Here is a 24,704-nt window from a genome sequence, read left to right as displayed (position 1 = left end):
GCTCTACAGAAATAAGTGAACATCGGACAAGGAAGTCAAAGAGTAGACTAAATATAGATTATTTGTTTTGGGGAAGTCAGAAATGAATGAATGGCAGATGGGGTAAAATGAGAAGTGGGTTTGGTGATGACACAAGAGTGGGGTCATACCTGGAAGAAGCCTGGGGGCATGGGACCACCTGGCATGGCATCATTGGGTGGCATGTTGCCCATCACTGGGCTTGGCGCTGCCGCTGCGCTCTGGAAAACACAAACAGATGAATTCGATATGGTGTTCAACGTGTACATGCATCCTTCACTGCTCTACCCTAATGTATATGTGCATGATGCCGCATTGGCCAACAAACGACAACAGGGAGCAGTGGCTGCACCTGCATTTGCCCCCCCCCCCAAAAAAAACAACAACTCCATTTAAAGTTTAAATGTTAGATAGAAGAGAGCTGTATTAACCCCCCCCCCATCTCTTTCTTTAGGCAAGGCCAGCAATGAAAAGAAAGACTTCAGGGAGAAACATTGCAAAAATATTCAAACACTTCAGAAGAGGAACAATCATAAAATGTCAGTGACACAAAGCTGTAAAGAGACCTGTGCCTGTACTCTGATCTATTCTATCATACACCCAGGAATAATGTCCTGACCAACACAGCAGTTATTTATTTGCACCGGTGATAATGAGTACATACTTTTATGCTTCTTTCATTAAAAAGCTTTTCTCTGTCACAAACAACAGAAATATAACGGCTAATATTAGCAAACTCCTTCCTTTTCATTTCTTGGAGATAAATGAAAACAACACTGACTCTATAATAACGTGCAGCTGATTTGCAAAGCGATCTAGGAACACAGCATATGTAGGAGTTTGTAGCTTGAATGTACTCATATGGAACTAATCACCCTGAAACTGCATTTCAACATCCTAACAGATGCTCCATAGGTCAGCTAGTAAAGTTGAAAAATTTTGCCAATTTGTTTTTTGAAGTTCTCAACGACTATTCCACAGGTCCTTTCTCATTACAAAGAAGCCAAGTGTCAGTAATGGCATATTTGGATCCAGTTTAAGAATCTGACACAAACTACACAATTTGTTACATTTAATTTATTTCAAAATTCAACTAATTTTAATGAATTCAGGAAAAATCTTCATATTTCATGTCTTAAGAAACATTTTGATCGATTTGAAGTATAGTGATTACTTCCTGGTCAGATCACAACAGAGACAAGTGTCATCTCATGTTTCATGAGCTACATATAAAAAAAAATGGTTATGAAATACAGTTCAGCACCAAACCAACTTACATTAATTTATTGTAAACAATTAAATTACTCAAAACTTATCTTCATTACAAGCTTTCATAAGTACCTAATGAGTACTGACAGAGGTTAAATATAGTAACAAGTCTTCTGCAAATAGGTTGATCTTACAGAGTTCTTGCTAATTTTTAGAAAATGAAGCAATCAAGATATTTGAGACACTTAAAGACTGTTTTGTTAGAAGGCCACTGAATCTTTTTTTTTCTCTTCTTCAGTTTTTCTGAATAACATTTAACTCCAAAGCAATTGTCCATTAGATTTTTGGGCTAACATTCCCTATAGGACAAACACAGTGTCTTTAATAGTACTCCATTTACTCTACAAATCTAAGGATGTTTAATTACAAATGCTACATTTCTCGCTTAATAGAAATTTATAAAATCAGTGAGCAATTATGTTATTGTTATCTTAAAGACAAACACAGAAAGCATACCACTCAACTAAAACAAATCAGATGTAACACCAGTACTGTCTCCAGTCCCCTTTATGGGAGAATAAAATTAGAATCTAGAATAGGAAAAGGGGGGCAGAATGATTCAGCCCGGGAGTTAAATATGATATAACTGTATTCTTGTCAACACACATAGAAGGAGACGCATGTTCAGAGTGCTTACATAAGCAAGCCGGAACAAACACATGTGCACGCAACCACATGAACGCGGAATCGCACAGACACACAAAGGCTTGCATCACAGCCTCATAAAGTGCAGCCCTTCAGTACAGAAAAGCAGACAGGGGAGAACCGCAGGCTACAGGACAGAACAGAGAGGGGGTTTAAGACCCAGGGGAGGGAGTTGCTCTAACAAATACACAGACACACACTTTTGCACATCTACAGATCCTCCAGCACGCACAACTGACAAACACACTATATCCATATGACACACGCTGCATGCATGGACAACACATACCACCAGTTACACAGATGTACACAAACACGCTTGCCGTCCTCCTTCTCCCATCTGAAACCAAAGCACACAAACTGAAATATCACAAACGCACGCACACACACCTCCCCCCATCTTTATGCTAATTCTGCTAGTGAACATGAGCAGGCCACCGAGTCCCTGGGGAAGAAGCAGGGTAGGCTGCCTCTTTCTCTCCTTCTCCATCCTTCCTCTTTTTCTTCCGAACACTTTTCTCGTCATCTTTCCTCCTATTCGTGACCCCCACACTCATTTGTCTTGGCACTGGTGCACACACATGCACAAACACACATACGGCACACACATATCCCTGTGCCCCAACCCTTGTACTATCCCTCCCCATCCACAACCTCTCCTCCCCTCAGTCCCCCCAGTAGGGTGTCAGCAGCTTGCAGAAGCTGTTGCTATGGAGACAGGTCCTATCTGCACTCTGTCCCCCTGGCATCCCCCGCTCCAGGAGCACGGAGACAGAGAGAGAGAGAGAGAATAAGAAGATGCAGGAGAGTGAGATTGGAGAGTGAGTTAGAAGATACAAGAGTGAGACAGAAGGAGATAAAAAGAAGAAAGAAAAAAAAACAAAACACGAAGGGAGAAAAACAAAGAACATGCACCAAAAATGGTTTCTGCTCACAATCAATCACTCAGTCACATTATTTTTATGGACTATTAATGGCCAGTTATCTCCTCACACATTCCCTAATTTGCTGATTGAAAATGAATGCAGACTGAAAGCGTGTAGACTGAGCGCGGTTGCCACGAGCAAAAATGAAGGTAGATTTAATATGCAGTTGGACTTTATTAAAATCAACTGGCCTGGGGAAATACAAAAGAATCCAGCAGTGCCTTTTTTCCTGTGTGTTTGTAGTGGCACGTACAGTAGTGTTTATATCCACCTCTCCATTTCTACCTCTGAAGTGGAAGACAGTCAGAAAATCCTGCCCCCATTGCATTTTATCACAATAACGTGATTTACAACAAATCAGATCTCCAGGAATGGGTTGACATTTGTGAAGGTAAACGTTAAATGCTAATTAACAAAGAACATGTGTGTACAGGGGCGACAAGTGTGTAAACTTATGAAAAGAAGCAAGTTCAAGAAGACATAATAATCCACAGCAGATATTAGTACTGCACTAATTAGCTGATATAATAGCAACGTGGAGTTGAGTTGAATTATTCATTTCCAGGCAGAAGCATGGAAAAGTCTACAAAATAAGGAGTGCATGAAAGAAGCACCTGGTGGCAACACAAACTCTTTAATGTCTGACATGCAGCAGAAAGAAGAATGTGTCTCTTTTATAGAAGCCGGCAGAAAAGTTCAACAAAACCCACGGGACGCATTTTCAAATGCCTGGGAATATTTACACTGTTTAAACTGTAAACTATATTTTAATGGCGCTGCACAAACACTGTGTTAAAGCATCCTGGTGCAGCATCTGCTCAAAAACAATATCAGGTGAGTTTTTTTATGTTACCTGGCTATCAACAACATGGAATCTGGGCCAGAGACCTGATCTGTACCTGAGCTATATAAAGAAAAAAAAAACAACACAACATTATCTTTTAAAAACTCAAATTCAACTGGGTGCACCTTCATGAATTATGATTTTGTGTGTACGATTTTGGTGACAACAGGTGGACTATGGCTTATGGAGCTCATCCATTCAATTCAATTGGGTTTTATGTTTACAACATACTGAGCTGACAAAGGGTCGCAGCTGAAACAACAGCACAAGTATCAACATTGAAAAATAATGGATTTACACTTTCCTAATGAAAAGTATTCAATTATTAGCGTTAAACTTACATTATGTATTCTTTCCTTCCACCAACATCTTTACCTTTTTAGGGTTTTCATTTCTCAGCCACTCCATACTCGTTCACAACTTGGCAGGAGAGCGTAGCGACCTCTGGACTTACATAGTCACATAGTGTTGATCTTTCTTTAACTATTAAACAAGAAAGGCTTCAGTAACATTTATCACCCTAACCTGTACAGGCTATGATTGCCACACAGGTGTTTCCATTCTATTCATGATATTCTACTCAGAAATTCAAATCTCCATTATTCGCACTAAATATATTTACAGCTAGCAAAATATACTGAAGATAAATTTGAATCATTCAGAGAGTGGGCCCGCCTGTAGCCCACTCTCTGATGAGTACATCCACAGTTTATTAAGACTCTGACAGACACCTCAAACGAAGCATTAATTGGGTACACTGACAGTCAGAGAGCCTTGGTTCATATCATCCGACTGTCTTCCCATGCTTCCTGTTTCTCTCTATTGCACACTTGGACAAAAGGCCAAAAAAAGTCTTCTTAATAGACTGATGTTTGTACTCTTATCACACCTTTTCTGATTTGAGCCTGGATGATGATTTCTGTGACAAGTCACCCTTCATCTTTTCCTGTTATTTCTGGATTATACACTATCCAGTGAGGCAAAAATACCTCCCACTCACATACCAGCAACAATAATAATATTCATTCAATCCTATTGATTCAATTTTCTAACATATGAAGTCATTAGTTACCAAGCAAAGAGTGAAGACGGTCTCTTGGGCTCTGTAAAACCTTTGACGTGCATTTGTTCGTTCCATGAAAATAATTTTACACTTGAGGCAGCTTTCAGTAAGCTGACTGTACCAAACTCTTCAATGACCTCACTTTATTGAAGCAGTTTCCTCCTGGTTGGAGTGAGATGAGTTTAAGTAGTTTAGCCTGTGGAAATCAGGATGAACTCAGACGTATTCCACCCTCTGCCTCGCTACCAGGGTGGCAAAATATTTCAAGCTCTGACACCTTAATCCAGAGTTGAGACTGCTTTTCCTTTTCAGCACAAACTCATAGTGTTGATGAATAATCTATCAAAGAACAAGACACTAATGATTCTGATTGGCTCATATAGTACAGTATGTAGATAGCCTATACAAAATAGCATTGATCCTTCCCTCTCCATTTCCCTCTCCCCACTCTCACCCATAGGACCTACCGGACAGATCAATAGTGCTCAACACATTATTGACCTCCGCCTGATACCTTTCACAGGGATAAAGACAGAGATATAAACACTGGATGGAAAGAAGGGCGTGAGGTAGGAAGAGACAGCAGATGCACCTGTATGTGTGTGCTTGTGTCTGTATTTATGTGTGTCCCTGCCTGGAGAGGTACTAATCTACATTCTGGTTCACACTGATATGTACCTCATCACTGTCTCCTTGACCTGCTGTCCTTAGCGAACAGAGTAAGGGAGAGAAGGGGGGGGGGGGGGGGGTAGAAAGGCAAAGGAGTGAGGATGCGAGACAGTCAGTCTGTCAGTCTGCCCCAGGGCAGCTGTGGCTACAACCGTAGCTTGCCTCCACCAGTGTATGAATGCGAGAGTGAATGAATAGTGGCATTGTAAAGCGCTTTGGGTGCCTTGAAAAGCGCTATATAAATCCAATCCATTATTATTATTATTAGTATATGGAGATGGGAGGGGGGAAAAAAATAGCTGACTGTGGTGATCTGGCTAATTTGCCCAGACCAAACAGTATGTTTCACTCTGGAGCAACAGGATATGGCTGCTCCTCTCACCGTCACGTCTGACAAACACGCGTGCACACACACAGTCTCTGAAAACCCAGCTGGTCCTCAAAACTGGCACAACGTGCACGCTAAACACACACGCACTTCCCCAAACGCTGCTGCCAAGGTAGCAGTACTGAACCAGACAGGCGGACTTGTGCGCACACACCGGATGACAGCACTAATACATGCTGCAGACACAACATCCACTTAGCCAACGCTCCAGAGAGATGGCAGAGCGTCCAAAAGACAAGACTATGGGTGGAATGAGAACAGCAGTGAATAACAGTATAGATTCAAATCAAGGAGAAGGAAGAACTGAAATTATTATGGATGTTTTAGTATTATTACTAGTATTCTAAGTAATACAGTAATAAATAACTAATATATATATATATATAAAAAACACACTTCTTTCTCTCTTACATACTTTATTCTGCAATGCAAAAAGCATAAAGTTCTCCATTTAGCTGATCTGGAGTCAGCCAGTGACAAAAATATAGATTGAAATAAAACATGCTTGTGTTTTATGTCTCTTTGCTTTTAATAGAGGAATTTGTACATACATACAAATACTGTTTTAACAGGATTATAGACATTTTTTTTTAAAAATCACTGTGGTAATGCGACTTATATGAAATTTCAGGAATTTAGAGAGATTTCTGTTTAATGTGGTCAAAAGCAGCAGTTACACAGCAGGCAGCAATTTGGCAGAATAGTTTGGGTTTTTTATTCAATTGCATCTAAGAGGCTTTCTCCTTAAACTATTCACAGTGAAAACATATTGCAGGTTGTTTAATATGCTGCATAATGTCAGCTGGTTTTAATGGATTTTTTTCAGGAGAAATTGCTGTATAACAAAGAGCTGCTTTCTGTCACTAATGCTTCATTAGGTTTAAACACTTTATGGCATTAAAGGAAATGGTACAAATATTATTACGCTGCTACTGTCCTCCAAGGCATCAGAAAGTGCTGAAAAGCACCAAAACACACACCAGTACAGATATACTATAACTTTAAATACATGCTGTTTTCAAATTTCCTGTAGTTTTTTTTTTTTTATAGTGTTATTGATTTACACATAGTTGGAAATTACAGTTGCTCTATTTAAAATAATAACAAAAGCAGCTATCTTTAATTTCCTTCTCTATCCATTTGGTATGTTCACTGAACTCCATTTTCAAATACCTCAATTGTCTCTTGGTTGTGTCTTTATACTATCAACACTGCCCTCTTCTCTTCAGTGCTAGTAGGCATTGTGGGTAAACAGCTAGATTAGCCAATCAATCTTGTCTTGAGAAAAGGGGTTGTAGGGGTGGGGGTGGTGGGTGCAACAAGAGAAGGAGACTCAGACAGAGCGAGTGATAAGCGAAGTGAGAGGAGAGGGGGTGGGCTGGTTTGTTAGATCTAAGAAAGAGTAAGAGGTAGAGTTAACAAGGAAGAGAGGTTAAAAAAAGTTTTTGGAATGAATGGGGACAGAAGACAGATGCGGATGTGGGGGTGTTACAGAGGTACTCAACGCTGCAAAAATATGACGTGAATAGGACAGAGCTGCAGAGTGTATGAGAAGAAGACGGGGAAGGAGTTTGAGAAGGTAACAGAAAATGGCAGAAGAGCTTCCTGAAGAAGCTTTAAAAGCAGAAAAATTAAATAAATAAAACTCAAGGGCCTCTATAGCCGAGCAATGGGCACTCGTGACCCCTCGTCCCAGATGAATACATCCCCAAGCTCATTCAAAACATAAATTCAAATAAATCCATTAAAAAATAAAAATAAAAAAATAAAAAACAACACACAATAATTTAGCAGAAATACTCATTTATGAAACACTTTATACTATCACTCATTAACATAAGTGATCAAGCTAGCAGTGCTAAATTACCCAGTAAGCAAATACTTGCAAAAAGATGTTGCTGAAAGCTGAATGACAAAAATTCACTTAATAGAAGATTACCAAGTAATACAACACAGCCCATGACAAGAATCCCTGGTCTTGGTCTTATTGACAAGCCCTGATTAAATTATACATACATATACATGGTGTTTGCCTTGGCTTCTGTTTTTCTCATGTTTACTGCACTTCAGCTAAATATTGCCACATTAAACACATCACTTTAAAGATGTGTTTGAAATTTATAAAGGTATTTAAGCATGAATTAAAAACCTATACAAAGAGATCTATGAATATTACAGGTAATTTTCTATTGAAAAAAAAAATACACAAACAAATCAACTATATTATAACCCCTGTAGTACTTTTATAACCCGCATCCAAAAACTAGCCAGACCTCATTTGTGTCTCTGCACCCAGCGGACAGAACTGTAATAATGTTCCTTAAACGCTGGCGTGCACTCCTGCAATCCTCAAAAGAGTAAGAAACTGTTTTAACGTAAGGTGAAATGCCTTTTTCTTCAGTGCCTCTAACTGGCTCGTTCTTTTGAAACCAGTAGAAAAGGACCTGTGCTCAGAGACCAGCCTCGGGGGACAAGAGCCAAAATTAAACCAGTCCCATCTCCTTTGCTTTATCGCTGCTAGGAGCAGACATGCAGTTCACCCATCTACATTTATACACAGGGTTAACTGGAAGGAGGGTATGAGCCCATCCACCCTCCTATTATGGGCTGGCTGCCAAAGATGCCCCCCACCCATCCAAACACACACATACACACTCACACATACACACACACAAATCCCTGGCTTAGCCTCGGCCCAGTGCTGGGATTACCGGATTAGAACTCTATTCCATTATCTCCTCACACTATACAGCGCATGCACACACACACACACACACACACACAAAAACACGCACACACAATGCCACACTGTCTTGGCCAAAGCGGACACGCCGAAGACAGACACAGTGTCAATCAGAGCAGATGACTTTTACAGACATGACAACAGAGTTACAGTTTCTCCTCATGCTGGAATAAAAACAACACTTTGCATTATTGCTGCAGAAATCTGGAGTTGTTGTTTGAGGAATTCCTCAGCAAGATGGAAAATCAGGAATAACAATTAGGCCATCCAAATGAACTGATTTCAAATGAGACACTGAATCCTTACAAACTATGGAAACCACAGCTGACCCCGACCTTTGAAAAGAATTTAAGCCATTCTCACCTATGAAGTTCAGAAAAACAATTAAAAAAAAAAAAAAGTGTGTTGCTGAATTGCGATTCTATGTTAAGTAAAGCTAAAGACATGATTAATATAAGTTGGTAACAAGAACACACTTTTAGAAGCAGGGTTTTCATGGCACTGCAAGGATATTACACTGTGTGGTGTCGTTTCAAGTGGTGCATTGTAACAACATTATACATTGTAACAAAGAGAAACACCGACTTGCAATCTACCTACATAATGTCATTTTCAGTTTCATCGTTCAATCAGCAACACCACAGAATGAGACCCTTTGGATTTCCATAATATTCCCTCAGTTTTTTCCTCTTGCTGTTTCTCAAATTGTTTTTATTTTTCTGCTCCTCTGAAGTTTCTTCCTTTTCTGTCAATTATTGATGCACCTTAAGAAATGAGGAACCATAGGTTTGGTATGGAAATGTTCCCTGCTCAATCATACTTGGGTCTAACACATGTCCATGCATGCCATTCAGCATGTGTGACAGCAAAACTCAAGAAGCCTGGTGCACATAAATTGATCTTCTTGACGACTTCTGAGTTGAACACTGCATTTTTTTATTCGTTTTATTTTAATTACATGGCTTTAAGCAGTTAAAAGGAGACCTATAAACTTATTTCTGGCTCCACGGTTTTATTCTTGAGCTCTACTGAAATTGGTTTGTATGATTCAGTTTAAAATAACCTTTGTCTTACACTGGTGCCTTTTTGCAGCTACCTTTCCTTCTTGCTTTCAGCTAACTTTAGTCTAAAATGCCTGCCTCTTGTAAACAGGTCTACACAGCACATGGTTGGGGTTGCTGACATGACCATTTTAAGAACATCAACTGTAACCGACATATGAAACTAGTCAAGAACAATTTTGAAGTTTGAAGAAGTCTCTGAAATACTTTAAATGAGTATCTAGCACTGTAACGGTATACATACACAGACACAAGACAGAACATAGGGGGGAAAAGCATTTTCAATTAAACTTTTTTACAATTTGTGTGAGTGGATCTTTAAGTTGTTCTTGAAGCCAAAGGACAAATATTGAAAAGTTTCAGCCTTTGAAATGATCAGAATGTTTGTGTGTTAGATCAGACAAAAGGAATTTGAGGATTTCCACCTTAAACATAAGGACAGACATTCCCCATGTCCTTGTACTTTATAGGCCAAACATCAACTAATCAAGAAAAGAATGTATCAATGAATTGTTAAACGACCGTTAGTTAGAACTTTACTTCTGGTTAGCAGAAGTGTCTCATATGGACCACGTTTTTTTTTCTTCTTTTTAATCCAGTCAGCCAGTATTCGACTCCTCTAGAAACTTGAACTTGTGACTGAAATATAGTGTTTGTCTTGGCAGACATACATAAAAGAACAGGCAAAAAAAAAAAAAAAAAAAGGATTAACAGTAAGTGTTAATTGTTTCCTTTTAAGTGTTAGAAAAGCCAGTCTGTCACTTACATAGTCGTGGAAGGCCTTTGCCTCACTGGAGTGTTCACACGTCTCTCTTCGGTCTGGAGCTGCACAATACAAATCCCAGAATACGCTGAAATGAAAGAGGGAGGGGGGGGGGGGGTGCAGTTCAAAGGTTAGCAAACAGAGCAATACAAGCCAATGTGTAACAGCTATTCATAACCCATTCACACACTCTCACTATCTCCCTGGCGCTCTTAAACCACCTCTTACACACTTGAGCATCATTGGAAGAGGGACACAATGCCAGTGTCGCCTCCTCAATCAACCTCTCACTCACTCAGAATACACACATACGCACACACTTGCATTACCATACTTGTGCAGACCTCTTTACCTCCATCCATTTCCTGTCCCTACACTGTAACTGTTCCACTGACTCGTACCAAGAGTGGACCCAACTATTCATAAAGTTTCTTTGTCAGTGTGTTTGGGCATGATAAGTAGAACAGGGAATGCAAACAGCCTGTGTGCTACCCATCTAAGACTAAACTAAGACTCCCAAGCGGATTTTTTTTGTGCGTTTCATACAGTCTTGCCTTCATATGAGACATTTATGAAGGTTTCGGATAGTTCAATAATGAGCTCCTGTATTTGAGCAAAATGAGTAGAATGGAGTAGATTATGTTGATCCCAAAAGCTGGCTTATCCTAACTTAGTGGCCTATCTTTAGAAGGTCAGAATGATCACATAAGCTACAAAGCAGCACATATGTTTTTTCATTTGCTCTGATTATTTTACTAACAGCTTAAACAATGACAAGATGAACTCAGAGGAGAGAGACATTCTTCTTTTATATATATATATATATATATATATATATATATATATATATATATATATATATATATATATATATATATATATATATATATATATAAAACAACCCCTGATTTGTTTAACATATACTCTAATAATCCCAAAAGTGGGGAAATTCCTTCCATTACACTGGAATTCATAACTTTGAATGCCTTAGAAAATATAATTCCACATTATTTTCAATACCAGGGGCGGACAAGTCGCCGCAACACTGAGGGCATAAGATGTCTGATTTGTATTAAAAAATAAAAATAAGCCTGTATTATTCAGCTGCAGTGCATGAGTCTGACTGAGAGGAGGCGGGTTTTTGTGGGCATTGCGATACCTGTATCAGCAAACTCTGGAAGAAGCAAGTGCCGGTAAAAGTTGGGGAAAAAATGCACCTAACAGCACTAATGACCAAAGTTGAAAGCTCAAGTGTGCAATAAAACTTAAAAAAAAAAAAAAAATTGATCTCAAGAAGATGCACTTCTTGAATGTTTACATAACACAGCATCATGCTTATTTTATTACACCTTTCAGAACCTTCTGAAACAAAGTTTTTAACTAAATAACAAATCTAACTTTTTTTTAGATTCATACTGCCTTGCATGCTTTCAAATTATTATTCTCTACTTTCATTTGCTTTTTATTACAACACGTCCTTGGACTCTTATTGTTGACGGCGCCACAAACGTCTCCTGTAACCTGATGTGCACCTGGAAATGTAACTACATGGCACATAAATGCAGTCTGCAGCTATTGTGATTGGCCTGATCAGTACCAGTTTTTGAATGCATCAGTGAGAGAATAACAATTATCACCTAAATATGGGGAATCATAACCATAGCCTCAATTTGAGGACTCACAGAAGTCAGCAAATTGCGGCAGGGAGCTTGCTGAATCTATCGGAACGAACATGAGGGAATGTACAAAGAAGTGGAAAAATCTGAGGGGCAAATATGTTTGCTTCCGAAAAAACCCAAACAAAACCAACGACAACAAAAACTGACCACACCAAAGCCCGGGTAGGCAGGAGGGGAAAAGCCTCAGGATTTTATTTGTTTGTATCGTGGCTGGCACCACATAAAATGCTGGGACACAACACAATTAACACTGCGCAAAAGCATGAATGCTGGCAATGGCGTTGGCCACGTAGGTTACATCATAGGCTCTACAAAGATTCACGGAGCAGAGTCGCCTTTGTATGAAAGGTTGGCAAATGCTGTACTTTGACATTTTCAGAATTTTTTTAATATGTTGCTTTGTTCTTTGTGTGGCCCTGCACTGAATATTGTTTTTCTTTTTAAATGTTCGGGATGTTCACAATTGTCAACATTTTCATATGTAAACTACACCCTGGGGGGTATAGGGGGTTTGTCACTTTGAACACATATTCTGATTTATTTTTGTTATATCTCACAACAACCACTGAGTGTAAACAGTCGTCATGATGTCGGATGACACTGCTAGCTGTTCTGGTGACCGTGATCAATTGTTGAAATTCCTCCTTTGATGAGGATGAACTGTCCACAGCTATGAATTAGAGATGGCACGATACCACTTTTTTTATGTCTGATACCGATACCGATATCATAAATTTGGATATCTGCCGATACCGATATGAATCCGATATAGTGTTTTTTAATCAACAAAACTGTTTTTTTTAAATATCTTGCTGCATTTTGTATAAGTTCATACTCAAGTTTAAAACAACAACTACACTAAAGCTATTCTGTTATACCTGTATGCAAAAAAAAAATATTTCATAGTTCAGCAATACTGATCAATCTAATAGACTTAAACCTACACCATCCTCCCTATTCTGGTATTTTAAAGAGTACTTAGCGTAAATATTAAGCAACCTAACTAATAGGGTTCCAACTCCCAGGAACAACAAAAATAAATAAATAAAAAATAGGGAACCACCCCTCACGCTCCACCTCATGATGCTTAATCGACGTAATCAACCTTAATTTGATGCAGTGTGAAAAGAAATGCACAGAAATCAATTATTTTTCAAGAAATATTAAATAGATTCAACATCTTTCTTCAACAAAATTGCAGACTGCACAGATGGTACCTTCCCAAAGGAAAAGGTACTATAGCTTACTAGGGTATATATATTAGACTTAACAGTTACTATATACAGTAATTGACTTCTATTCATTTTACATCAAATTAAAACTTTGGGTGTCAGATAATTATTTATTAAAAGCTAGACATTTTAAATGAGAATAAGAAAGAAAAGTATGTCTTTGTGCCCCCTTTTCCCTGTTAATGCCCTATCGGCCCCCCTGGCTAAACTTTGCTAGATCCGCCCCTGCACAGTTACCAGCGTCAGCTACGTAGAAAAAGATCCTCGAGTAGAAAGTAATATTAAATACATTCGAACAACAGCTGATCAAGCTTAAACGTGCTGCTGTTGTTCAGCCGCTGGTTTCCTCTTTCTGGTGCAAAGTGGGCCAAAAGCAAACAAGAGACACGGACTCGCGACAGAAAAGCCGATCAGCTGATCATTAAGCAGTTTCATGATTGAAGTAGCAGCAAGAAGAGGCAGTCGCTCCATATATCGTTTGTTAAGCTTAACGCAGGAATGCTTTACAAACATTCAGAGATGGACTTACACACTTGCTTTACTTCTCTCGGGATAACTTTGTCGGAGATGAAATGCCGGGTTGCTAGCGAAGCTCCAAATGCTATCCAGACCACCGACAGGTCCCGCATGCCACAGCCGCTCTATCACGTGATGCATACTGCTCCGACGTTCTAACGTTCTGAGGTGAGTTACGGCGTGTTGCAAGTTTTGTGAGGTGCTTTTGTGATATTTAATGGATCGGATTACATTTTTTATTTTTCTCCGATATCCGATCCAGTAATTTAGGTCAGTATCGGACCGATACCGATACGTAATATCGGATCGGTCCATCTCTACTATGAATTCTCCTTGTTAAACACAAGGAGACGATAAAACTTCCCATTCATCCAAATAAACTTTTGGCCACCTGTGAACTCAATACAAGAGCTTCCTCAGTGGTGACATCACCAGGTACTGCTCATCATTTTTATCAACTTCTTGGTGTGGTTCTGTCCAAACCAAGCATCAGCTACTCAGCTGTGTGTGTGCTGTTTTTACAGCTGGTTCAATAGCATCAGTGCTCAATAACTCACTCTTATAACACTGTTGTTCACTCTCTATGCTAAACTTTTATTAAGAGGAGGTAAGAAAATAACATCTTCCCGTTAAAAGACGTGATTCAGGTACTAGTCAGTACTCCTCCAAACACCTGCCAACTCCTCTCATATTTTAAATCCCCATTAAAACGCATGATTTTAACTATTCTCCAGTCATTTCCAGGAATCATTTAAAAGCTTATACTGAACAGATTTCAAAGTCTTAAGTGAAAGCTAAATGGTTTCATATGCCAAGAATGTGAAGAAGTATGAAAAAAATGAAAATAAATTGTATTCTTCTGTGGTTTTGGTCATTAGGTGTGCTGACTTTTAGAAAAATAAAATACTCCTTGTCTGCTACTGTTTCAGTGTATTAAGACAATTCAGCAGCTTAATTTTTAGTTTAGATTTTCAACGATTTAGCTTTTGCTCAGTTTCTTTTTAGCTACATAAGCTTAAGATCTGTTTAAGTGTAGCCTCAATTCTCAGTAGTCTTAACTACAAACGGACACAATGGAGGGGACTCTGCATCCACAGGAAACCCACATACCAATAACAGGCTTAAATATTTCCATCCAAGTTTAAATATGTGGTAGAAAGAAAGAAAAAAAAATGCTGTTAAATGTGGGTTTTACAGTAAAACAAACATGGTTCTACCCGTAAATGTGAACCACAGGATGAGGGCAATCCCTCAAAACAAGTGAAACTGCTGATCAGTTCGTAAGGTATTGACCCTAAAGGTTAAATCTTAGCCCTGGGGAGAAATGATTGGGGGGTGGAGGTAGGGGTTGGGGGAGGCTGTACACAAAGGAAGCTGGAATGCAAAGGGTTAATCTACCAAGAATCCCTCTCCCATGTGAACAAAGGGGAAAAAAGTGGGAGGTGGGGGGGCTACAAAGGTTGACGAGAGGGTGAGGAGGGGGAAGGGAGGGGGGGGGGGTCCATTCCCTAACCATCTGGATCTATTGTTTCAGAATCGGGGGTGAAGGTTGGAGAGCTGGAGGAGGGGAGAGGCGAGAAGACAGGAAGGGAGGGGGTCACGCCCTCGGTGAGTCTGGTCAACCCCAAGGGTGAGACTCTGTCAGACCTCCCACCTCTGAGAGTCACTTTAAATCATGAATATGGGCAAGTACCCTTAATTAAATTAAAAAGTGGCATTTCCCAAGCACCTTAACTTTTGAATGGTTGCATGTACTGATTTATGTGTTGAGTTTATTATTCTCAAACCTGGATTACAGCTGTTTGTTCACATAACAGTAGCGATTTATTGGAGGGGGGATACACAGTTTAAGATGCACACTGTAAAATGTGTTTACGCAAGTAAAAATCCACATACTCACTTGAAATAAACAAGAATAAAAAGCAAAAAGGCTCTGCTAATAATAGAACAACTGAATAGATCGCTTACCACCACCATGAATGGAGGAATCCGGGGGGCTCGCCTAATGTAATATTCTTCTCCCATCGAATCTGAGAGAAGGAAAAGAAAAAGGGAAAGGAAAAGGAAGCCAGAAGAAAAGAGGTCACTTATGGCCACTAGAGAGGGAGGATTATGTCTGCAGGTCCGAGGTTAAGAACACATAATCAGTTAGTCTCAAACTGTCACTGGTATCGAATGTGAAGATCGGCATCCTTCTGGCTCTGTGCATCACCCTCTTCCCGACTATCTTTCTTCTATTAGCCCTCTACTGTTCCTCTTTTTAATGTAAAGTACAATCATCATCTAGAGTATAGCTTATTAATTTACTTCCTTACACCCAAATGGGCTGTCAGCAGACTTGAGACAATGCAGTTTACAATACACTGCCTATAAACGGCTAGAAATAACATTACTTCACCGGTTCACTAAGATCCCCTGGTTGGACAGTGAGCATGATCCGGTGTAACGTTATAGGATTTCCTTATGAAAAATTTATGCAACACCTTGCACCCTGTAATCATGTTTAGCATGTTTGCACTGACGATGTATGCCTGAGAGGGTACAAGCTGCTATAACACGAGCTACAGGAGGGATCTATCGTGTAAAGCTTGGTAATGCAGGAAGCCGTTTTCCATTCATTAGTAACCAAGGCCAATGTTTCTGGTAACATGTACTTGAACAGGAGTTGGTAAGGTTAAACTATAAGGGTGATTTTCAGGAAAGATGCAAAGAACGAAGGCATTTCTAAACCGACCGGGCTCGGTACAGCATAAAAAAGTCGATGTCATGGCTGCCGTCTTACCTCAGACAGGAAGGTCTGTGCTGATTTCTGTGCTCCCACATGTAGCAGGTATTCGTACACATATAACGCCAACCTGAAATGTAAAAGAAAAAGAAAAATTAGTGATATTTTTCAACATTAATGTCAAACTCCTCTGTCTTTGTCTTGCATTTTTAACAAATTAGACAAAAAGAATGAAGATTATGTATCAACAGATCAACGACTGTTCAACTGTGAAGAAGGAACAAACTATTATCAGGAAGTGGCAAGAGTGGGAAAAATAAAAAAAGTCAGGGAGGGTGAAGTCATTTAGAACTTCCCTCAATCAACAGAGAAGTTGGGTTAACTAAATGTCAGTCAGATATTGTTAGGGTTAAACAGGAAGTACTTTCTGAAAGTTCAGACAAAGGTTCAAACGTTCAGCCATCAGGCTAACCTATAACATCATGCAGCAACAGAAGACTGGACTTACAATGACCAACCTAAGATTTTGCTTGTGTTATTATAGTTCTTTTCATTACAGTGAATAGTTCTATTAATACAAGTAAATATCCCAGTATTACACTCCATACTATGCATACTCATAACACTGCTGTACATTTACAATTTAACTTAGGTGGATTTGACTCTTCTATTTGGATTTTTTTTAATTATTAAATAAATAATAAAAACTTATAGTAGTGATTTTTTTAAAGTAATGCATATGGCCTTGCTAAAGCATCTGGACATTTTGTCATAACCTCATCACCTCCTCACTTGGTGATTAATTTGATTCGTCTTTATGGGTCTTTACACTACAGTAAAAACAAAAGGGGCAAAATGAACCTTCAGTTCCTTAAACACTTCCTGGACATTAGTTCCTTGAGCTCAAAGTTCCGGAGACTTGGAGCTCCTCCGTATTGTTATCTTCACTTTATTTCGGGATGGCTGTAAAGTCACTGAAGAAAAACAAAAGCTCCTGTGACTGAAGCTCTACAGCGCCTCTGTTCTCCTAGACCATAAATCTCACTTAAACATTCTGGGACTCCAGGTGGTCTGTATAGTTTGCTATACTTTACTGCTTCTGTGCATTTTATTAAGCCTAATTATCCAAACTCCTTTAATCACAACAAAACCTAAAGACAGTCAGACTCTTTGAAGAATACGCTTCTATTCAAAGCACCACATACCAGCAGAAATAGCTGCACATGACAGGCATTCCCAATCGTTCCAACCATATTTTAAAAGCTCTTGTCAAACTTTTCAAAATCGCTGCTATTATAACAGGCCAGCAACATTTGAAAATGGCAATCCACCAGGGTCTATTAACAGACAGACATCCATGCTGTGGAGTGGGAAACCCCCATTGGCCCAACATTGTACTCCTAACTCCTTCACTTAGTCATGTTTAATAGGCTGTTAATGGACCATCAATCGACCAGCAGTGTGGATATGACAGTGCCCCGTATGCCCAGAGCAGACAGTCCTCTGACAGCCCAATAAGGTCCTAATGAGAAGGACAGTAGCTTAGTGTCATAGTCCCTATCATTAGTCGATGAACTGATCAATGACACATGATTTTGAGATAATTAGGATGTTGTTCAGTTTGTTTTCAACCACTGACAGCTTTTTTCCCCCCCCAATTCTGTCTTCGTTTCCAAAGTTACTTCTTCATAAGATGAAATATCTATTAAAACATATTTAATGCATTTAAGTCTCTTAAGAAGATGCTAAAGAGGAAGTTCTATCAGCATTCAATGAAAATAAAATGGATAAAGACAGTTTAATAACCGCCGAGGTTGCAAATACTCAAATTACCCTTAGGTTTGTGCATAGCTGTGGTCCTGAAGTGCATATGGACTAAGATTAAACCTTGGGGTGTGTCTATAAAAAGAAAATTAATCCACCACTATTATTAGGACCATCGACTGGAGGCTCAGAAATCATTTGTCAAATGTTCTCAAATGTTTAGGCTTGACGCGTCATCTCTTGGTCACAATCTGGTAAATGTAAAATTTATTCTGACTAATCAGGACGCCTGATGGCGCGACCCTGTGATTTGGGGATAGTTATGGTGGGTTTATATCACAGTTTTCTGATTTTCTATTAACCAATCAATAAAGCTGATGAGTGCATGCTGTACATTAGTCAAGTGCTGGCTTGTTTTAAACTTCACTCCATCAACATAATATTATTTTTATGAAATTTGTTTGTTTTTTTAATTGAAGTCAATCTGAAATCTTTAGATTAACAGTCAAAACAAGTATAACAATTAACTCCAAATTTCTGTCATTGGGATAAAGGTCAATTTTATGTGACAGCTCACCTGTTTTAAGTGAAGTAACAAATATTTGCTAACTGATCCTGTCCAACTATTTACTATACATTTACATGTAGCACAGCTGCCTGTACTTCATGTCTAAATGTGTGCAAGTGTCTCACCTGCTTTCTGACGCTGCAGACAGACATGCAAAAAAGGTTTAAGCAAGGACTTCTAGAAATAGCTTGAAGCAACTAGCTTGAGCTCCAGTACATGTTTTGTCAAACCCCCAGATTACTGTTCTTACTTAAAAGTAAAAGAATTACTTGCTGTAACAAGACTTCCTTAGGTGAACCTGTGGAAGGATCACTAGCAGTTGCCTCCAGCTGCTTGTGTCTGGAGATGACAGAGGGCCTCACCCCAGTCCCGTTCCAGGGCATGCGACTGCCCTCGTGGACATCCCTCGGAAAACTGTAGGTTTTTACAACCCTGTTTACATTTAGTTTTTCCATTCTAAATATCAAAATCATCCAACTTGATTTCAAAAAAATGTTTAGAAGCTCAATAAAAGTATGAAGTTGGTTCAACTGCCATTGTGCTAGTATTCAGAATTATCCAGTGTTAGCTATGGGGATGTTAAACTGCACTTGTTTCCTTATTCTTGTCTCTTTTAGGAGTATGTTTTGCAAATCATCCCAGGCTATAAACACAATCATGTAGAGCATTGTTCTTTAAACTAATAACCTGTACTGAAGGAAAAAAAATTAAATAAATGCGCTTAAAATAAACATCCAGATAGTAAAGCAATGAACAAATTCTCTGTGAGGTTCAAGGCTTAATAACAGAAATGGAAAAAAAAAAACTGCCATGGGTTACGTTAAGAGATATGATCTGTGACTGACCTGTACTTACTACAAATGGTATGCAAATGTTTAAAATATGCATTGTTAGTATGCAAATGTAGTCTGTGAAAGATATGAATAGGCAAATAGACAGTAACAGCAGTGATGTTAGTCCCTACATGTTCAAACCTTGTCCTTCACGAGAGAAAACAGGCAGAAGACATTTACGGGGCTAGTGAGCGGATTTTAATGCATGTTTCTTAAAAGTTAAGCAGAACACATTATGTGTATGATTTAACACAAGATATCAAACTGAAGGTGGCAAATTCATCATCATCCATGACCAGCTCTGAGTGTCATTCATATATTTCATACATATATACACATGTATATAACCATCAATACACCCGTTCACCAACATTGTTGGACTCAAAACCTGCAAACTTCCAAGACTGCTCACACAATGTATGTATAAGCCTATAGAGACTGTAAGCCACCTTAGAGTCCTGCATGCCGCTATGCGTCGTTGGCATTCAAGTGGGTCGACATGAGGTGCACAACCTTCTGTCCTCTTGACCTGAGCTTAATAATATAATATGCACTGTATACTAGCGCTGCAACAAGTTGGAAATTCTGGGCCAGAACTAATGATTGAAATAATTTAGACAGTAGTGGAAACCGATTTGTTTTTGTAATTTTCCACTGTACCCTTTGTGTCAGGTAAGCAAAGATCTGCGTATTAATCATAAAGTTGTCAACCGATTTTGAATGAGCTCAAATTGTGTTTGTAACTAATAAACCTGGATCCCAGATACAGAAAACTATAAATGGAGTCTAACCAATGGCAGTAACATTAGCCGACAATAAACTGGTACATTCCTATTGGTTGCTACTTTGAATAGATTTAAGTGATCTGTCTAGGCGGGAATTTCAATAAAAGAAACATTTTGCAACTACCCAACTTGTCTTAAAAGTTAAGAGTGCGAGACCAAGAGAGAACAGAAACTGAAAGTTTCTTTGTAAACACACATCCCAGCTGCAGACACGGTTTTCAGTCAACAATAATGACACATGTGTTACATAAGGCTAAACTATCAATGGGTCAGTCCAGGTTGAACATGTATCATTAGTAGTCCTGCACTTCATGCGGAAAGAGATAACAGTTTCAAAGTGCTGCTTTCTCTGCGTATGTACAGTGGGCTGACCTGCTTGGAAGGTAATAAATAACCGAGGGTGTTTCCCTGTTGCAGATAGTCACAGAGATAAGAGCACATAAATGAACAGGCAGACATATCGATGAACAAACAAACAAAGCACAACTGGCCTTGACTTCTTCGCAGAAGAATTCATATTTTTTATTATATTCCATGATAAATAAATCTCTCATAGTGCACTGATATTTCAAAAGGAAGAAACCATCCCGAGTGCAACCACTTAATTCAAAACAGACAGCGTGGCAGATTAGTTGTTGTACAAATAACCAATGCTCTTATGAGGCTAAAGGCTGCACTTCTGCTGAAACAAACACACGCGAACACTTGACCACTTTAGCCAGGGGAATCTGACCACTTTCTGAGGCTCCTAGCAATTTGTAGGTCACAGAGCTCTCTGTGACCGCTGGTGTAGAGTGTAAGTCACTGCCACTTGCAGGTCAGTCTAGCATTGAGCCACACACAAGCACCTACAACGCACACACACATGCTATGCATCATAGAGCTTTCTACCTCTGCACCTCAACACCCGCAGATTCCTTGGATTTAAAACCAGTTTTAAATATTTTTGAAATGCCTGGCAAAAGCTCACAGGAAGCTTTCAGGATACAGCAAGTGCTTCAAATATTGATACTGTCTGCATGTCCCTGCACACTGCAGGCTTACAGGCTTCCTCAATACATGTGCATCCTTACACAGGAGTTTTGACTGGAAGGAAACGGGTAAGGACTTGGTGTTACATCTGGGGATGGGAGGTTCACGATGCAGATGCCCCCCAAGAGGCCTTCAATGAATTTTTTATGTGTGGTGTGTATGTGTGTGGGGTTTTTTGTATGTGGGCTGCAAGAAGGGGCAGCTTGTGTGTGCACCTGGCCTACTGCATTATTAAAGCTCAGAAGCTTGGACATAGAAAAAGAAAGAGAAGTTTAAGGTGAGGAGCCACTAGCGGTTGGTGGAGTGAAGGGAGAGACGAAAAAATGGCTTTGACTGGAACAAAAACGGGAACATGCCCAGTATTACAGTGGAGGGAACAGCAGGTGGTACAGGAGATTAGAGAAGCAGTCAAGTAGCAGTGTGTGATATTATATTCATCAGGGGAGGTTAAAAAACTGAAGCAACCCTTTTTCTGCCAATTGTTAAGGTTGTGTGGCCTCCACATAGCTTGACTCGTACGCTACTTGGTTGGTATTCTCTCTCCTGCTTTAAGAAAATTTTTCTTCCTTCTTCCACTTCATGTGAGGTGCCCTTTGACCTCCCTGCCCACTACGCTCTTATACATTTAAAGATGGGACATCTGCGCGTGCATAAACTCACTTCCACAGAGAGAGAAATCTCCCTGATGTACACGGTCGGCACACCTGACATCCTGCCTGAGGCTCCCGACAAAACCCCCTCTTTAAACATGGATGAGCCTGCCCACCATATCTCCCTCTCTTCTGTCTCCTTCTTTCTCTTCTGTCTCTCTCAACTCTGACGCAAAGCTGAGAGCAGCTGCTTCAGTCTGTCTCAATAATTCAACACTGAAGTGAGGGATGAAGAGACTGAGGAGCAGCAGTGGATGGGGAAGTGAGAGTTGGGAGGCAGATGGAGAAAAGAGGTGTAAAAGCCACGCACAGAGGAAAAGAATAAAGCAGATGGCTTCACAAATGACAGAATAGAAGGTGTGGGGTAACGTGGCGCCTGCTGATCTTCATGCAAACATGCACACGAGTCTCACAATTTGGTCCCACTTCAGCTCAGACCGGTCCGGCAAGTCAGAGCTGATGTGTCCAACTCATCCGCTCTGAGGACGAATCGATAAGCATTGACCTGTGTGAAAGCTCTTCCCTCTTCCTTTTTCTTCAGCAGGATATTTAACCGTAGAGAATCCGACCCCACTGTGGACCATTTGCAAAGCACAACACTCCCAAACTGTTAAATCTAACCAAAGTTTAACGAATCTTAATAAATGTCCCAATGCGCTTTGCTAGCTGTGACTTTTAGGAAAGGAAGTTCACTGCAGAGAAGCGTGTCTTCTATTTCGGAACCAGTGCACATGGGGTTTTTACAAATCTTTTTGAGACTAACGTGAAAGCTCCGAAACTCACAGGAGTGTTGCTAAACGTGCGGCACGTATCTTCAGAGCGAACAACAAGGCACCGAGACAGAGGCACACAGACAAAGGGATTGGAGGGCTACAGCTAACGCCATCTAAGTTTCCCAACAAAACAAAAACCAACCACTATAAAAGGCCCATGTGGAACTCCTACGGTTTAAAAAAAAAAAAAAAAAAAGCGGCGGCATTTTTGTGAGCACTTTGTCCCCGCCGGCGCTTCGCACAACTCGGGATGACTGCAGAAAATCTCCACGGGCCACAAAAGTTAAAGAGGAGGCGCAGCTCCCCTTTACGCGGAGACCGCAAGCGGCTGTTCGCTGGCCGAACACGGGCATCGCTACAATGTAACCAGTCTGGGTTTCTGGAACAATTCTCGAGCACGTTCCGCTGCTAGTTTTTAACAAAGCCCCAAACAGCTGTATTCTATTTATACCTGCTGCTTCAGCGAGGCGACACAAAGCATGCTAGCTACAATGCACGGCGTCGCTCCAAATGCATTGTTCCTCACACTGTGGGGCGAGGGGCAAAGAGATGGACGTGGGATCCCCATCAATGCTCCCGAGTGCACGTTCAGACATTATCGCTGGAAGCACGCGCAGAAAACACTCCCTGCAGGTAAAAGTGGAGCAACTTTAGTTGCTCAAACTGCCGCTTCTCTCTCTTTTTCCTTTTTTTGTACTTGAGAGAAAACAAGAAAGACAAGAGTGAAATTGGCAGTGCAGCTAGCCACTTGGGCTAACTTAGCAGCCATGCCTGTAGTTGGGAGGATGCATAAGAAGAAAGGTAGAGGCACGAGTACAAACAAAGTGGCAAACACGAAGAATAAAGTAGCACAGCTTTCACTTGAAGTAGCCGGTAAATTTTAGAAAAGAGCTCCAGTAACATGCGTGACTCCGCTGGAGTGACTGAACTGCTCCACATCAGTTAGCAAGTTGAGCCACCTTAGCACACTTCTTTGCTGGATTTCAGTTGTGACAGTGCAATATTGTACTTACTTTTCTCTTGCTTGGCTATCGGAGGGGACAACAGCTCCTTTTCCTTTGCCGTACATCTTGGAGGCTGTTCTGATACTTTATTTTATCCCACTCGACACCTGTCAAAGAAAGCTACCAGGAAAACCTACTATCTCCATAGCTACCTAGTTAGTGTTGTCTCCCTATCTCTCCCTTGCGCTCTCTTTGCTCCGGTTTCCTTTTTTTCTACATCCCCAACATTGCCCACAAATCAGGCAGGGTTTCAGCCGGGGGGAACTTGAAACAGTCCGCTGGTGGAGCGTTTTTTTTTTTTCAATCGCTGTTCCTGGATTCAGCTCACGCCCCCCCTGTTGCGAGACGGTGGGGGCTTCTTAAAGGCACAGTGACTCAGTTTTTGTCGACTTCGCTGAAGTTCAAGTTCTTTTTGATGGCCTTCAAATTCAGGCCTTACATTACATGTGAGTTCATATACAGCACAAGATTATTCAGATTGAATGCTTTTGGTGTTTTGAAACATTTTCTAAGCAATTATATGTCAATATGTATCCTGCTAAAGATTCAGGGCTTCATTTTGCCACAGCAGATGGGGGCTTGATAGTCCCAAATACCCACCCTTGTTGACCTGTGTACCTCTAAATTACCCCTGTGGCCAGTCATAGCACCAGTCATGCAGTGACACCGTATAGGGCAACCAGACACCCCAGTCCTGTGCGCACAGAAAAAGATGTCTGTTATTACCTTTGACTGCTGAGCCTTCGGACAGTCG

The 24,704-nt window shown here is 40.2% G+C and overlaps 1 protein-coding gene across 4 annotated transcripts in view; it reads right to left on the bottom strand.

Moving 5' to 3' along the window:
- LOC146686301 (single-stranded DNA-binding protein 3) overlaps nucleotides 1-24,196 on the bottom strand; it is a 37,864-nt gene extending 13,668 nt beyond the window's left edge. For all 4 annotated transcript variants that reach the window (XM_085441312.1, XM_085441309.1, XM_085441310.1 and 1 more), the window contains exons 1-5: nucleotides 23,960-24,196; nucleotides 16,599-16,671; nucleotides 15,785-15,846; nucleotides 10,393-10,477; nucleotides 150-239 (exon numbers count right to left, since the gene is read on the bottom strand). In XM_085441312.1, coding sequence (XP_085297438.1) covers nucleotides 150-239; nucleotides 10,393-10,477; nucleotides 15,785-15,846; nucleotides 16,599-16,671; nucleotides 23,960-24,015 — 366 coding nt within the window. In that variant the 5' untranslated portion in view covers nucleotides 24,016-24,196. The remainder of the gene's footprint in view (nucleotides 1-149; nucleotides 240-10,392; nucleotides 10,478-15,784; nucleotides 15,847-16,598; nucleotides 16,672-23,959) is intronic.
- Between the last annotated feature and the right edge of the window lie 508 nt (nucleotides 24,197-24,704).

This window comes from Copadichromis virginalis, linkage group LG19 (assembly GCF_057382275.1).
Source record: "Copadichromis virginalis isolate Kocher_CV1m ecotype Utaka linkage group LG19, C_Virginalis_male_GT1.1, whole genome shotgun sequence".
NCBI classification, from domain to species: domain Eukaryota; kingdom Metazoa; phylum Chordata; class Actinopteri; order Cichliformes; family Cichlidae; genus Copadichromis; species Copadichromis virginalis.
Note: the sequence above shows the minus strand (reverse complement) of the source record. Positions and strands in the feature narration are given on the sequence as shown.